The sequence below is a fragment of the Primulina huaijiensis genome, chromosome 15, assembly GCF_012295235.1.
Source record: "Primulina huaijiensis isolate GDHJ02 chromosome 15, ASM1229523v2, whole genome shotgun sequence".
NCBI lineage: Eukaryota > Viridiplantae > Streptophyta > Magnoliopsida > Lamiales > Gesneriaceae > Primulina > Primulina huaijiensis.
Window position 1 is genome coordinate 19,066,713 of NC_133320.1, and position 17,089 is coordinate 19,083,801.

General features: G+C 34.2%; 2 protein-coding genes across 2 annotated transcripts; both read right to left on the bottom strand.

Moving 5' to 3' along the window:
* Window positions 1-1,279: 1,279 nt before the first annotated feature.
* LOC140959381 (uncharacterized) lies at window positions 1,280-3,097 on the bottom strand. Its single transcript, XM_073417230.1, has 3 exons — window positions 2,830-3,097; window positions 1,988-2,568; window positions 1,280-1,897 (listed from the first exon to the last, which is right to left on the bottom strand). The coding sequence occupies exons 1-3, from the start codon at window positions 3,095-3,097 to the stop codon at window positions 1,280-1,282; spliced, it is 1,467 nt and encodes a 488-aa protein (XP_073273331.1).
* Window positions 3,098-11,523: 8,426 nt separating this feature from the next.
* LOC140958293 (omega-hydroxypalmitate O-feruloyl transferase-like) lies at window positions 11,524-13,975 on the bottom strand. Its single transcript, XM_073415687.1, has 3 exons — window positions 13,822-13,975; window positions 13,242-13,704; window positions 11,524-12,573 (listed from the first exon to the last, which is right to left on the bottom strand). Exons 2-3 carry the CDS (start codon window positions 13,680-13,682, stop codon window positions 11,716-11,718), a joined length of 1,299 nt encoding a protein of 432 aa, XP_073271788.1. The 5' UTR covers window positions 13,683-13,704; window positions 13,822-13,975; the 3' UTR covers window positions 11,524-11,715.
* Between the last annotated feature and the right edge of the window lie 3,114 nt (window positions 13,976-17,089).

Sequence of the window (17,089 nt, forward strand, 5' to 3'; positions counted from 1 at the left end):
AAAAATTCAACACATCCACTCTCTAACTCTTCTGCTAAGTGATACCTTAGCAGGAAAGAAAAAATTCACCACCTTCACCCTCTAACTCCTCTGCTATGTGACACCTTGAAAGCAAAAATTCACCACCTCCACCCTCTAACTCCTCTACTAGGCGACGCCATAGTAGGAAAATATAAATTCAACACCTCCACCCTCTAACCCCTCTACTAGGCGATGTCTTAGTAGGAAAATAAACTTTTTCTCCTTCACTCTGCTCCTCTACTAGGCGACACCATAGTAGGAAAATATAATTTTTCTCCTGCCCTCTGCTCCTCTACCAGGCGATGTCTTAGCAGGAAAACAAGATTCAACACCTCCACCATCTAACTCCTCTGCTAGGTGACACCTTAGCAGGAAAGTAAAAATTCCACACCCCATCCTCTACCTCCTCTGCTAGGCGATGCCTTAGCAGGAAAATAAAAATTCAACCCCTCCTCCTCCCTCCTCCTCTACTAGGCGCTGCCTTAGTAGGAAAATTTAATTTTTCTCCTGCACGCTGCTCCTCTACTAGGCCATGCCTTAGTAGGAAAATGAAACTTTTCTCCTTCCCTCTGCTCCTCTACTAGGCCATGCCTTAGGAGGAAAATGAAATTTTTCTCCTGCCCTCTGCTCCTCTACTAGGCAATGCCTTAGTAGGAAAATAAGATTCAACACCTCCACCATCTAACTCCTCTGCTAGGTGACACCTTAGCAGGAAAGTAAAAATTCCACACCCCATCCTCTAACTCCTCTGCTAGGCGATGCCTTAGCAGGAAAATAAAAATTCAACCCCTCCACCCTCTAGCTCCTCTACTAGGCGATGCCTTAGTAGGAAAATAAAACTTACTTCTCCTCCTCTGCTAGGCGATGCCTTAGCAGGAAAAGAAAATTTCTCTCCCCCCAACTCTGCTTTTTTGCTAGGCGATGCCTTACCAGGAAAAATCAAGCTTCAACCTTCCCACCCCTGACTCCTCTACTAGGATCAGCCTAAGTAGGTAAAATTTAATTCATATCATCCTCATAATACAACATCCACGAACTTAATATAAAAACTCGGCTTTATTAAATTTCAACTGATAACGTAAGACAAATTCAGAAACGAAATACACCAAAAAAAAAGTCAAGATTAATATTCTCTAAGGTGGTAAGCGTTCCCGGGCCTCTTTAGAGCCTTACCCAGCGCATTCTCCAACTTTCCTCTCTGCTCCTCTTGTACCTCCACAGAACAAAGTTACCCACTTAGAAGCTTCTCCGAATGACTCTACAACTGTAAGACTGAGCTTAAGCTTCCATGCGAATGCTCGCGACCTCTCTTTTCTTCTTCCTTCCCGATTCTTTCATAACACCGACGCGCGACCTTCTGGTCCCCGCACAAGACTCCAACCCCCTTCCCCACAGGAAACTTCTGCTTCTGATGATATATGGACGCTACTGCTCTGAAATCCTTTAGGGATGGTCGCCCCAGAATTCCATTGTAAGCGGATGGGGTGTCCACCACGGTAAATGTCATCATCTTTGTTATACGCAGAGGTTCGTGTCCCAAAGATAGAGGGATGAACATCTGACCCACAGGCAGGATGGCGTGTTCAGCAAACCCATACAGCGGGGTGGAGACCGGCTCAAACTCAAATCCCTCCACCTTCATTTGATCCAACGTGCTTTTGAACAAGACGTTCACGGAGCTTCCATTATCAATAAATATCCTCGCCACATCACAATTGGCAATGGTGGCCGTTACCACTAAGGCATCGTTATGTGGAGTCACAATACCTCGGAGGTCTTCCAGCCCAAAGCTGAGGGCGGGGTCTTGTGGTAAGTCTGCACCCCTAGATATCTCAAAGTTCTCCAGCCTTCTCCCACGTGCCTTCCGAGCTCGCCCCTAGTCTCCATCAGTAGCACCCCCCGAGATCATATGAATCATTCCTCTCGTCGGGTGGTTATCCTCATTCATTCCCCTCCTCGGTTCGACGGGCTCCTGAGGGACATCTTGACATCGACCTTCCCCTCTCTGCTCCCCGATCCTCTGATTTATCCATGGAGGGCCTTGACCACGCCTATGGTACGAGCGAGACCTCTGTCGACTCCTGGATGAGGATCCTTCTCGTTTATCCCGCGAAGGCAATCTAGCACTGCACTCAACCCTTTGCGACTTCTCCCACCTCCCCTCGGACTCCCTCACTTCCATCACCTTGTCCCGACTCCCATCTAGAGGAACATGGGATGAGAATTGTCCTCTGCTCCTAGCCTTATCATCCTCCCTCTCGGCCGCGCCTCTCTTCCTACTTCCTCTTTCCGCTCCCTCAACTCTACTTCTCCCAGGTCGCTGGTCCATCCTCTTATGTCGTTGGCCATCTTCGAGATTTACATATTTTTCCGCCCGAGATAACAGATCATCATAACTTGATGGAGGTTTCTTCACTAACGATTTAAAGAACTCTCCTCCTCTAAGTCCCTGGGTAAAGGCACTTATCATGATGTCAGGAGTGGCCACTGGTATCTCCAACACTGCGTTGTTGAAACGCTGGACAAACTCTCGCAAAGTTTCAGCTTCTTGTTATTTCATCACAAACAGGCTCAAATAGTTTTTTTGGTGTTTTTTGCTGCTAGCGAATCTGTGCAAGAAAGCAGCGGAAAAATCCTCGAAAGATCGTATGGAGTTGGGCTGCAAGGTGTTAAACCATTGCTGGGCTGACCTCACCAACGTGCCCAGAAACACCCTGCACTTGACCCCATCTGAATATTGATGTAACAGGGCCGCATTCTCAAACCTCCCCAAGTGTTCCTCGGGGTCAGTATGTCCATCGTACTCACCCACATTCGACTGTCGAAAATTTGGAGGAAGCCCTTCTTCTAAAATGGCTAGTGAAAAAGGACTTCCTCTCTTGGGTGCCGGCGCTCTGCTTCCCAACTGCTGCCTCAACATCTGTATTTCCTTCCACATTTCTCCCATCTCACTAATCTCCCCCCTTTGGTGGGGCTGTGGCTCTTCAACCCTGCTCTGGTGGCCCTCAGCATCTTCCTCACGCTCCTGACGGGCTGCCTGTTCCTCTACAAACACAGACTCTTGATTCCTTTTCATGGCCTCATCCACTGTCCGGGCGATAAATTGGCCCAGCTGTTCCAGGGTCAAGTTCCCCACGTTCTCATTAGGACGGGTTTGTTCGACCCTTGTATCGTGAAGGAGCTGCTCGACTCTTGTCTCTTGACGAGGTTGTTCCTGTCTCGTCTCCACATGAGATGATTCGGGTTCCCTCTGAGGACGCGATGATGCTGAGGTAGCTCTTCTACTTCCTTTCTTGCCTACTATCTCTACGTCTCAACTCAAGATTTCCCACAGACGGCGCCAAGTGATACTCACGGGAAATTTAGGGTCCGATTCCGGCGAGTGTCACTAATCCAGACGCAGGTTTTGAAATAATCCTGAGCCTGAAATCACAAATGAGACCGTTAGAAGGGGGCCAGGAGGGTGTCCTGGCGTAGCCCCTCCGACGCTCAAGTCAGAGACTGAGGATATATGAGGGGAGCAGCTAAGGGTGCTGCTGAAAACAATATAGTGAATGCTAAATCATACGCTCAAACCTGGTATTTATAGGAGAATACCTGGACTGCTCATGGGCCCTTCACCTGTGGGCTCTAGAGATGGGCCGGGGTTTGGGCCTGATCTTGATGGGTTCATCGCTGGGGTATCATTTTACGATGGTTGAAAAACGAAAGTTTAAAATGTTTTATTAGATTGAGCTCGAATTACTACTCTAAAGTTACTCATGTTGAATTGGTTTGTGGAGATTTTTATAATAGTCTTTTTGAGCATGACTTGACTCAAAAACGGTGTTGCTCGAGCCCGTATTAACTTGAGTGCAATCATGATTTAGGCAACAATTTGTAAAAAGTATTTGTGGTACTTTGTGATATTAAGTTCTAAATTTACGTGGAGGTCTAAGATTCGATATTCAATTATAATAAGCATGTCACCAAAAAAAATTTATATCTTCTACACATGGTGCAGATGATTGGATTTTTTTTATCTTATACACATATACTTTATCTCTTAAAATAATTTTACATTCGTACTATACCTGATGTAAATACGACACAATTAAGTTATTAAAAAAAAGAGTGTGCAAATTTTAAATATAATATAGAAATTTATTTATTTATTTTTAAAAAACAATCTAATAATAGCATATCAACAAAAAAAGTCATTAATAAATAATATTAATAATCCTAAAATTTTTTTTCTTTTCTTCTTCTTCTTCAGATCACATTTTGTTTCTTTCGAGAATTTAAAATTTTTGTCAGTTGAATATATTTTTTAAAATAAACACGATTTTTTTTTTAAAAAAAAAAAGTATGAAGGATAAATTATAATAATTCCATGCCAATTCATGACAAATTAAACAACAATATATTGGGGTAAAATATTATTATTATTACAACAAAAAATAAAAGCGTGCCTTTATCCTTTATTTTGGTAATGGATAGCAACGGGCTGTTGGCGATTTTATTAACGAAAGCAGATTAGGAAAAGCAAAAGTGTCAATTCATTTTTCCAACGGTTAAGCGTGTCTATATATTCCTGTTCGAAATTTGAACTCCTAACGGTCTACAATTTTGTTACCCCAATTAGGCGAAATTGTATAATAAAATCACATTATTTGAACAATCTCAAGTGAAATAAAATCTTACACCATATATATTATGGCAACAAAAAAATTATTTTTCGATATTTGGTTCCGAAATCCCCACCCCGGCCCCGACCCTTTTAAAGCAAGCTAAGTATCACTGATTAAAACTAGCGGTCGAATCACACGTGTTATAAAAAAAAATGAATTCGTCTATCTTTAACGTGTTTATTTCGGAATGAACATAAATTACGTTATTAAAGGACTATTAGAGTTTGCCAACAAGATACATCACAAGCAATTTTGCGGTATTTAGTGAGATAAAAGTTGTGGTGTGTTGAAAAGACGAATTTCCCATTGAGCATGTAAATCAAAATCATTCAAGAAATTCACTTAGTTATCAATTTTATTCTCGTAAAAAAAAATCAATTTTATTAGAAAATAATGAAAAATCCAAATTTTACTTAGCTAATAAAAGTTGGCCCATGTCTGCGTGTCTGAAGCCCAAGTGTGGGTTTCATTCTAGTCATTCAAACTAGGATTAAGGAAAGTATAGTTTTTAAAGAAAAAATGAAAAGTGTTTTTGATGTTTTCATTAGGGGTGTTCATCGGTCGGTTCGGTTATCTATCAAAATAGTTCGATTATTTCGATTTTGATATAATTATTTAAATTAATAAGATAAATATATTTTAAAATATAATATGTTATATTTATACATGTTTTATTAGTAAAGCATTTAAATATAAAGTCTAAATAATTTACATAAAAAACAATCAACTAAATATTATTTAAAATAATTCATCATTCACTGATATCATCTCAAAAAATATATAATAAAAATAAAATTATTAATTTAATAAATTTCTTTTTTTTTGGTCGGTTCGATTTTGACATATATAATCCGAAATCGAACCAAATAAATTTCGATTTTAACATTTATATCTGAATTATAAAATTTGGTTTTCGGTTCGATTCAGTATTCGGTTTTTTCGATTTGGATTTTCGATTTTTTCGGTTGTATCCGAAGTTTGAACAATCCTAGTTTTTCAAATAAAAAGTGTGACAAATAATCATTTTTAACTAATATTCTTTCCAATTGAAGAAAATTATATTGATACACGTTACTTCCAAAAAAAATAATATATGAAAACTACTATTTAAAAAGTATAAAATATGAATAAAAATCAAATAATTTAATATATTATTTAATAAATTTCATTTGATTTTATGCTCATTCATTGATTTTTTTTACTCAATTTATTAATTTTTTTTAAAATAAATAAATAATATTTATACCCAAAAATTTTGGTTAATTAAAATTACTTACATGTGAGTTAATGATAATTTACATTCTTCAATAAAAATCACAATCCAAATTTTACAAATACAAACTAAAAATAAAATTATTTATTATAGATAGAAGGCAAAATTATAACTCGTCATTTAATAATAATTTCTATCATAAAATTGATCAATCAAAATAAACATGTTATTGTTCATCAATCATTATTCCACATCCTATAGAAATATTTTAATAATCTCAGCATTATCTATCAATATATAATCACATCTCACTAAGTAAATACAGCCTAAAGCTATGTTTACTTGCTATGATAAGCATATAATTATACTGATAATAATATGAATCTTATGTTTACTTGTTTTTTATGGCCCACATTAACTCATAAAGTTCATTCATTCTTATCTAATTTAGACTTTAAAACTTGATGGTTTATTACAAATAAAAGGCATGCTAAATAATTATTTTTAATTAATACTCATTTCAAGTAAAGAAAATTATATTAATAACATTTACTTCAAAAAAATATATATGAAAAACTCATTTTAAAAAATTATAAAACATGAATAAACTATCAAATAATTTAAGATAATACATTTCATTTGGTTTTATCCTTATCCATGGAATTTTTTTTACTCAATTTATCAATTTTTATTTTTTAAAAATTAAATGATATTTATACCCAATAATTTTGGTGAATTAACATGTGAGGCATATTTATTCTAATAACAATTAATGATCAAACAATAACGATTTGATTTAATTCTGCAGCGGAAAATGGTTTAAAATACTGCAAAACGGACCTCAGGGTCTAGAAAAATTTCGGCATGACCTCCCTGTAAGTAGGACATCCCGAAAAACTCAAGCATCAGAAAATAGTAAAATGACTCAAGACTGATGTTGCGATAATCATAAACAATCACATGCATCAGTTTTCGTATGATTTAAAGCCTTGCCGGCTTAGTTGAATTGAGCTTAAGAATTGTTGACGTGTGCCTGATCGACACTTGTATGTGATTGTTTATGATTATCGCAACGTCAGTTTTGAGTCATTTTACTATTTTCTGATGCTTGAGTTTTTTGGAAACTGATCCAAACTAAATAATAACAAGTCAAACACCCATACAGATACTCGGGGTATCTCTCCGGCAAATAAAATACGACATAGAACTGCATAAACTCCAAGACATCCATAAAGACTAACTGAGAGACTCCAACGAATCAAAACAAACAATCCAACCTCAACCACAAGCTCCGCTAGCGGAACCTCCGCTTGGTGCTGCAAAACCACTCGTAAGATCTACCATGATGCCCAAAAGCAACCACAGCAGCCCCCCAGTAAAGAACTGAGGTTATGATTCTAGTATGACACTGTTCAACAAACATAACAATAACATAAATCATGCATCAATATATATGTAGATGAAATTTAAAATGCATGAACATGGCTCAATATCAACGGGGTAAACGGAGCCAAATGAACGATACGATCAACAAGAATAATGTTCGAGCAACACACAAGGGGACTACATCGTCTTGTAGCTAAACCGCCCTACCGAGTATGCGAGGTATGCAAGGATGTGCTAATCAACACCCCCAACTCGGACTCCATACAGCTGTAACGATATATAACAGGATGACACAAACAACTAGAACTGGATATCATAATCCCAGCGCTCACCCCGAGAGCTACACTAACAACCGGATTGATCATTCCTAACTACGGTTTCATGTGTATCAATATAGGCCTAACAGCCACACCCTGATCCCGAGTTATACAAGAACCAGTGCCGAATAACAATGAATAACAGTAACTGGTCAATAAGAACGATATGACTCAAGATGTATGTCATAACAGTATGCCATATACTTAATGTCATATAATTGAACATATAACTCAATAAGGTATTTAACAACTCAAACAATTCACATAATCTTATAAACAATAATAACAACACATAAATATGCTTAACACATAATTTAAGTGTTACCGTTTTATGTTACCGAACTGTAACACACCTATACAAACTAAGGACGATCAATGCACAACTTTAAAGCTCCTCGACCTAACACATATAACAATAACCCGAATAATCCCATATTTCACCGGAAGAAATCAACAAGGAGTTTGGTCATTTCGATTCGATTAAATGCCAAAAAAAAACCATAAAACTACATTCTGTTATAGTTCTAGATTCTACACTTCATAGAAGAAATGAAAGACAACTCAAATATCTAAGATTGTGTAGAAGAAATCATTTTCATAATCTTAGAAGATTAATCCCAGAATTAACAAGAACACATTGCTACTAAGAAAATCACGGACAGAATCTCGCATACTGAGCAGTTTCTGAAAAAACGAGCATAACTTTCTCAATTCTTACTGGAATTTAACGATTCAAGTCTCATTTTGAAGACAACAGATAAATCTACAAGTTCTATTCGAACCACAAGTCGAGATTCTCAGTGTACAATACACATAAACCCGAAAATCAGAAACAAAAGCTCACTGAATCGGACAAGATTTGTGTATAAATGAGCAGCTTCGGTCAAGCTGGATTCTTGCTCAAAATCTAAGATTTATGGCTTGAATCGAAGCTTAGAATGTGTGGAACAAAACCCATCAAAAATTTTGAGATTTCGACAACGGACGAAGAATTTACGACTATTTTTCAACGGCTGCTACAGCGGTAACGGGAATGGCTTCTTCCTTTCTTATTTCTTCATCCTTCTCTCTCTTAAGGTAAGTTGGGTGTGTATGTTTATGTAAATAATGTAGAGAAATTTAATTTATAAGAATAGTAACTCATGCCCTTTTTATCCTGATTTTTCATTTATTTTCCTCACGTGTGTTATTTCAATCTATATATTTATTTTATATCGTATTTATCTCAATATTCTAAAATACATATTTTTAACACACCTTCAAAAATTATTTGACATAAATAATTATTTTAATTTATCAACTTAATAATTATTCTAATTATGCCAAATTATCGGATAATATATTATAGGGCCTTACATAAAATAAATTACATTTGAATTAATAATAAATTAAAATTTTCAAACAATCTCAATTTTACAAATACAAATTAAAAATAAGATTATTTATTATAGATAAATGACAAATTTGTAACACGTCACATAATCATGATTTCAATCAAACATTTTATTGTTTATTCATTATTATCCCACATCCTACAAAATTAATTTTTTAATCTAAATATAATTTATCCATATATATCATATATGTCACTAAGTAAATGTAGAGTAAGTCAATTATTAGCTTTTCAGACTTTCAGAGGTGAACCGATATAAGAACGAGGACATTAGAAAAAGTTGAACCACGAAAACTTTAATATGGAAGAATATGTGAAAAATGGTTGAAGAAAATTTGTAGATGGGAGATAATAAATTCTCTGATTTTGCATACAAATTGAATAAAATTTTACAAATTTTACATAATATTTTCCTAAATTGTCACCATTTTTAAAGGTAAACTTGAATATTTTTAGGAAAATTTTGGGTGCAATAATTGTCCATATTTGGTAGAGCGATCGAACTGTGGTGTTTGAGCTCCTGTGTGGTTTAAAAGATTTGAGTTGCACAATTACTAGCTTTTGGTAAAGCGGTAATCGATCGGTCCTACAATTGGTATTAGAGCCAAGGTCACGGGTTCGATTCTCATTGATTGTAAGGAGTGCAATTATTGGAAGGGAGATTGTTGGGTGCAATAATTGTCCCTACTTGGTAGAGCGATCGAACCGTGGTGCTTGAGCTGCTGTGCGGTTTAAAAAATTTGAGTTGCACCATTACCACCAACTATATCTTTTGGTAAAGTGGCAAACGCTCAGTCCTACAGAAAAACTATTTTTCTCATATATGTTTGTCTTTTTGTGATTTAATTTGATAATTTATATTATAAATTTTAGTTTTAGTTCTACATTATCAATTTTAGTCCATTTTCATTGGGATTACTGATATGACACTATACATGTTGGGATCATATTAAAGTTTAGAGAGATGAATTAACTCTTTTAAAATTTTTCTAAATTTTGAACCGTTCTTATCAGTTTTTAGATTCCTAAAAATATTCTCGAACGACTAATTTTGTTGGAATACTGAAAATTTAATCAAGTGTGAAAATTGTCCAACTTAACTAGTGATGAACTATATAATGCAATCGATAGCTAACAAGATACAACTTGAAAATAATATGCAAGAACATAATGTGCGTAATGAAATGAGACTGATATTTTAATGGATGTTCGGAGTAACACTCTCACGTCACCTCTTCTTCCACTTAGAAAGGATTCCGCTAAAAGATTTTGGTTTTACAACGTCTTTTAACAACCTACTTCAATTAAAACTCATCACTGCATAAACTAAAACTATTAGTGATCATTTTACAAGATCTATGTGTTTTAATTGAATAATCTAGTATATCATTGTTACTAGCTAATTCAGTCAAGTGTAAAGTACACAGGATGCACGTAGCATAACGTAAATAAAAAAAAGTTTGGAATAGGTTGAGACGTGCACTAAATGGAAGATTTTGTTAACCCCGCCATTATTTTTCTTTTTAGCAAGTGAGAAGTTTGTTATCATTAAATCTCGAACATGATATCTCGTTTCAAACGCAAGATCTTGGTGACAGATGGATTATATGTCATCGAAATTAGTGTGATTGTTTCACAAATTAAAGAAGGTGTAATTAGTTCTAATTCTAGGAATGTGATTTTACGCTACATTGGTTTTTACTTTCATATATGAATTCAATAATCTATTACCATTCATGTCTCGGGCTAATGCTCTTATACTCACGTAGCACTTTGTCATACATATTCCTTATTTTTCGACGTTTCTATAGGTGACCAGCTCTAAAACCATTTTTTCATGCCCTAGACTGAAGCCAGTACAAGCGCGACTACACAATGAGCTCCTATAGAAACTAATTCGTATCCGTCTTCACTTAACGAAAATGGTTAATTCGAGTTGTAATATGATTAAATTGTATCTCATTCTAATTCTTTAATTTTTTCCATTTGAGGCAAGAGAACCACAAAATTGATTTTTGTGGTCCACTAACTTATTCAATTTTGTATTTTGGTCTACTAAGTTTTCTAATTTTTTATTTGGTACAATAACTTTAATTTTTTGTTATTTGATCTAATTTCTGACATGAAATTGAAAAACCCTACATTTTCGGTGGGTCATCAGCATTTTATAGATACACATAATCATTTTCTACTATCACATCAACACTCACAAAATAGGATCGAAAGCTAAAATAATTCAAAGCTAATGCTTCAAAACAAAAATTTTAAAACTTAGTGGAACAAACTCAAATTATAAAAAAAATTATCATAACAAAATGACAATGTTTTACATAAATTAATTTAATTTAGCTACATTAAGATATAATCATAAATTAGTTTAATTTTCTACACAAATTAAAAAAAAAATCTTATCTTGATTTTTTGTTGAGGTGTGACAATTAGATAATAAATTTTTTTTCTTATTTTTAAATAACGTTTTTTGGGTTCTTAATTTCATTTCTAAAACTTAAAAAACCGAAATCATGTATAAAAAAATAATTAAATTCCTATAAGTACCTTTTTCATGAACTCACAATGTAGCAACATGCAACAAGAAAATCATTACAACAATAAACTCAGAATTCATAAACCATCGGTCCCATAACATGGACACAGAACAACAAACGAAACACAATTTTAACGGACAAAACATTACCAAAGATAGAATTATTTGTACTAAATTTGGACAAGTTGTTCAAATATCTTCATAGCTGGAGCAGGCAATCCAAGAAGCACATTGATAGTTTTCCTTTCTTTACCATGAGAAAGAAACAGGATCACTTCTTTTTCGGGGAGAACGACTGGCCCTGATAAGGTAGGTTCACCCCAACCGAAATCCGTGGTATGGAAGGACAGCCTAGACCAAGTGGTGATCAGCAAAGTTGCAGCCAAAGAAGGCCTAGCTCGAGTCGCCTCGAAGTAGTCGATAGCAGACCTAATGTAACTTTCTGTCACCATTTTAACAGCTTCCTGAACTAGGTTCACGGTGAAAGAGAGCGGGTTTTGGACTATTTCCCCTGCATTGCACAGTGAGTTTGTTAAAACGATGGCGTTCCCGAAGTACTTATCCGGTATGGGGGGATCGAATCTTGGCCTTCCATCGACTGCGAATAGAAGTTTAGTTTGTTGGTTTGGATTGAGGTTCAAGGCCTCGGTTCGAGCCCTCCAAACGAATGCCGACAAGGCTTCAAATGTGGTGCAGTGTGCTAGCGTTTGGTCCTCTAAGGCCAAACTTTTGATGTGTTGGAGCTTTTCGTGGTCGAAACAGAAGGATCTGTAATGCATTTCTTGATTGTAGAGCTGAGCAGTTTTTGATATGTCTTTAATCTCAGCAAATTCATTGTGTGGGAATTCCCATTTAGGCGGATCTCTTGACTTGAGGATGGTTCTATCCGTGAATGGAGGGATTTTCGGTGGAAAACCTCTGGCTGTTTCACCCCAAGAATTCACAAATTCCATTGCACCAATTCCATCAAACATACAATGGTTCATACACAGTCCTAGAACAAAACCTCCACATTTGAACTTCGTTACCTGCGACACAGTTAAAAGAAATAATTTACACAATAACTAAGCATGACTGATAAACACCTGGGGGCAGAATCAACTATTATATGGTCAACACGGATAACGTAACTCGAATATACCGAATCAAAGAATCATGTGTCTACAGTCCAATAGTATCGGGTGGATAAAAGCTGTTAAAATGAGCCATTGTGTGCCTAGCTCGGCTTTTCGATCGATGAAAAATATTATGATCATGTTCTGGTTACACAAATAATCGTTGAGTGATTGAAACACTCACTGTCTAATAGAGTAGAAGTCATGGGCAAGAGCGATGGTAATGACTCGTGCATATGTTTTATCAAAAAGAAATGAACCTAGTGTTTGGTCAGCCATACCCAGTGGTTCCATCCCATTTTTGTAATTGATTCTCAGAGTTTTATAGTCCTGTCTAAGCGAGGACGGGGCAAGCGAGCAGGTATCGTCGTCGGATCCTGATGTTTGGGGTCACAATTTGCTACCAAGGGCTGTGTGGCTCAACCACTCTGAGCCAAGATCATCTTGCTCAATAAACTGAGTCACTGCTACCGTGCTCGTTGTGACCGCTTAGAACTACATTTTTTATTGGATTCTACTCATTTAAAGACCGAAAGATCATTGAAAAGATGCAAAAGAAGCTTGCCTAGAGTAGTCTATACCTGAGCCACCAGAGGAGGAATTTCCAATATATTCCTTGCTCCTGGAATCTCATAAACAAGCTTCCCCAGAGTCTCCGGATCCGGTTTCGTAATATCGCCTAGCGCTTCAAGATCACAGTCGGCCTCAGCCTCAACGAAGACAGCTCCCTCAGACGAACAATCAATGGCAAGTTTCATCTCGGGGCTAATCGTGAGACGCCCTGCCAGTGGATAATAATGCACCAGAACCTTCGACAACGCGTCCTTGATCACCTCAACCGCATTCTCATTGCCCTTCTCCTCTGACTTAAAGCAGTATATAGTACGTACGAGAACAGCAATATTCTGATCAAGATTCGACAAGAAGTATAGGCCTTTCGTTGTTTCATCCGCGGGAGGAACCAAAGCAGGCCGCCCTTGTTTGACTGTTAGTTGGAACACATTGCTGCTAGGATCCTCCATTTGATCAAGAAAAACTTCAACACTGAATCATAACATTAGAAAACAAACAAACAAACAAACAAACAGTTGATCACAACAAATTCAAATATTCGAATATAAAATATGTAATTTCTTCTTAAACCCACGATGAAAAATCTACCTGTTGATGCAAACTGGATCAAGAATCTGAGAAAAGCACACACATTGGATTGATTCAGTGTGTATCTATATATATAGGAAACATTGAGCAAGGTGTTTAATAAATTTTAGAAATTTATCAGCTTTGGTTAACAAAGATTGAAAGGGACTTGTGCTTTAATTTTTTTCATACGCAAAGATTTGTTAATAGAAATAATATAATATATGTAACATATCTACGGTTTACAAGATTCTTCTCCTGCCATTTTCAAGATTTTTATGCTTTGTGAGATTATGCATATGTAATATGGTTGTGGTAGGCAAACAAAATATCACCAGTAAGAAAAAAAATTTGGCGTGGGAGATTCGTAGACTTGGGATGATTGTTTGGTGGGGTTGGCATCCAAATTACTTGCTTTCGAGAGTGAGTGTGTGTGTGTATATATATTCTAAAAAAATATTTTAATAAATTATTATATATAGTTGAAATATTTTAATAAATTATTTTTTGTTAGTATAGTTGAAGTACACTTATTTTTAATATGTACTAGTGCACCAATGTTTTTTATAATTGATTTTATTTATATTTAAATGATGATTAAAATTTAATTATAAAAAATAGTGAGAGACTATACTGTCATTTTGATACATGAATTAAAAAAATAAAAAAAAAAGAAAAAAAGGGACGTATACAGAAATAGAATATGTAACTTAATGTTTAGAGAATAAAGACTCTAACCACTTACTACAATTACTTATATTAAAATTTTAGCATTTTAATAATATATATAATTATTAAAACAGATCATGATACCAAAAGTTAATTAATACAAATACATCAAATTTAATAATATAGTATAGATTTGTTATTCAACTAACCTCCACAACTTATGCCTTTGATTTTTTTTTCCCTTCAAAAAAAAAAAAGATAGCGAAAAGCGAAGAAAAAGATAGTAAAGACATTGATTGATTACTCATCTTTGATTTATCTAATGTTTGGCTCAAGTTCTACAAATGATTAGTGTATCAAAGGATATTGATTTATCATTATTATATTATATATAATTCATCGTCATATCCAGAAGACGAAGTCACCTTTTGGTTATAGTAGGCTCCAGCCCCACCTAATTAAAAAAAATAGTAATGCATATTTTTTATTTTTTGTTTGCAAACCCACTTTATTATATATTTTCTCATTTAAGCAAAGTAATTAAATTATGTGTATAAAATATGAATTAGAAAATATCAGATTAGGCAATATTAAAATACATATTTGAATTAAATAATACACGGATTTAAAATAATCATAATGTGTCAAATTTTATAATTGACCGCCAAGCTGAATTTTTGTTTGATTTATGTGATTTTGGTTTGATTAATTGATATTTGTTATATTATTGGTTGTAGATACACACTTTTAATCTATTGGAGCCATCGGTCTAATTTTTGAAATTTATTTGGTTATTTTTAAAATTTCATATTTCAGGATTTTCGAATTTTAGTGTCGGGTAATTCAAGTTTGTTAAATACAATTTTCGGAAATTATAATTTGACGAGTTTTTTTTTTAACTAAAAATGTTGATTTATATGATTTAAGTTTGAAAATCGCTTTTGGAATTTTAAATTCTTAAGCTTATTGATTGGAAATTAGGATTTTTTAAATTCCTAGTTAAATTAATTCTGTAACTACATATATTTTCTGACATTTGTTTTTTTATAATTGCATGTACAATTTCAATAATGGTTTTGCTTCATGTTTTTAATGTATTGAATATTAAATACTTTTGTTCAATATTTTGGAAATTTTAATGTTCACATCTCTTTTATTTTTTATTTATATATTTTAATTTATTTATTTATCGTACCAATTACAATCTAGCAAGAAACGGAGTTAGCTCCATGTACTTTTGAATCTTAGCTTCGCCCCTATCTATCCACGACGATTTCTTGATCCATTTCATGTAACAATAAATTAAGCAATATTTGGTACACTTTGTCAAAGATTATTAACGTGTGGTGAATTACATGTCTCTTAACTTTTTGTTTTTCTTTTCCACATAGCAAGTCCCAAGATTTTGTAATTATGTTATTTATTTTAGACAAAAACTTGTATGAGACGGTCTCACGGGTCGTATTTTGTGAGACGCATATCTTATTTGGATCATCCATGAAAAAGTATTACTTTTTGTGCTAAGAGTATTACTTTTTATTGTGAATATCGGTAGGGTTGACCGGTTTCACATATAAAGATTCGTGAGTTCGTCTCACAAGAGGCTTACTCATTATTTTAAAATGACTTTCGTTTGAATTATAATTTGACTTTTTTTTATTAAATTAGTTTTCGAAATATTTTGTAGTACAATATTAACGTTCTATAATAATATCCTACAATAAAATTTATTTATCTGTTATGATATGATAAAAACTCGTTAAAATAAGATAATCAAATATGTATTATATAATTTATATGACGTGATTATTACATAATAATAATTTCAGATATACTATTAAGTTTTTTTTTTATCAGTTTAGTTATTTTCATGTAATTTTTTTTATAACGATGGAACCCGTAACTGCTATATTATGCAAATTATTCTGTTTACCATAGTCCTTCATTAACTAAGTTGATTATTTTTTATAACATAGGAATTACATTAATTGGTATCAAAAATAGAATTTAGAGTTACAGATGGCTTAAGAACTGCAGATAATTATATAGCAGAGACAATAATTTCTAGAGTAGGTCTCTTGTGAGACGGTCTCACGAATCTTTATATGTGAGACGGGTCAACCCTACCGATATTCACAATAAAAAGTAACAGTCTTAGCATAAAAAGTAATATTTTTTTCATGAATGACCCAAATAAGATATCTGTCTCACAAAATACGACCCGTGAGACCGTCTCACACAAGTTTTTGTCTAATTTTTATGATAGGAAATTTTAAAATTTTGATAGAAAAATATTTTTTGTCGTGATTTTTAATATAAAAGGAATATCTATATGTTCCATAATATTGTTTCTGTTTGCAAACTAAAAATAATTTATATAGATATCGACATACTAAAATTAGTTGATAAAATCTGCTCTAATTGCTTGGACCTAAGGCGAAAATTTCGCGTGGTCCATTAAAATTGGGCTATTTGTTTTTTATTTTTAAAGAAAAAGCTGTTGAAAATTAATATTTTAATATTGAATATTTGAATATTGACTGTTGAATATTTGAATGTTGAAAATTAGGTAAAATTAGGTGTTAAATATTGAAATTTGTGTGTGATGATGAAGGTAATG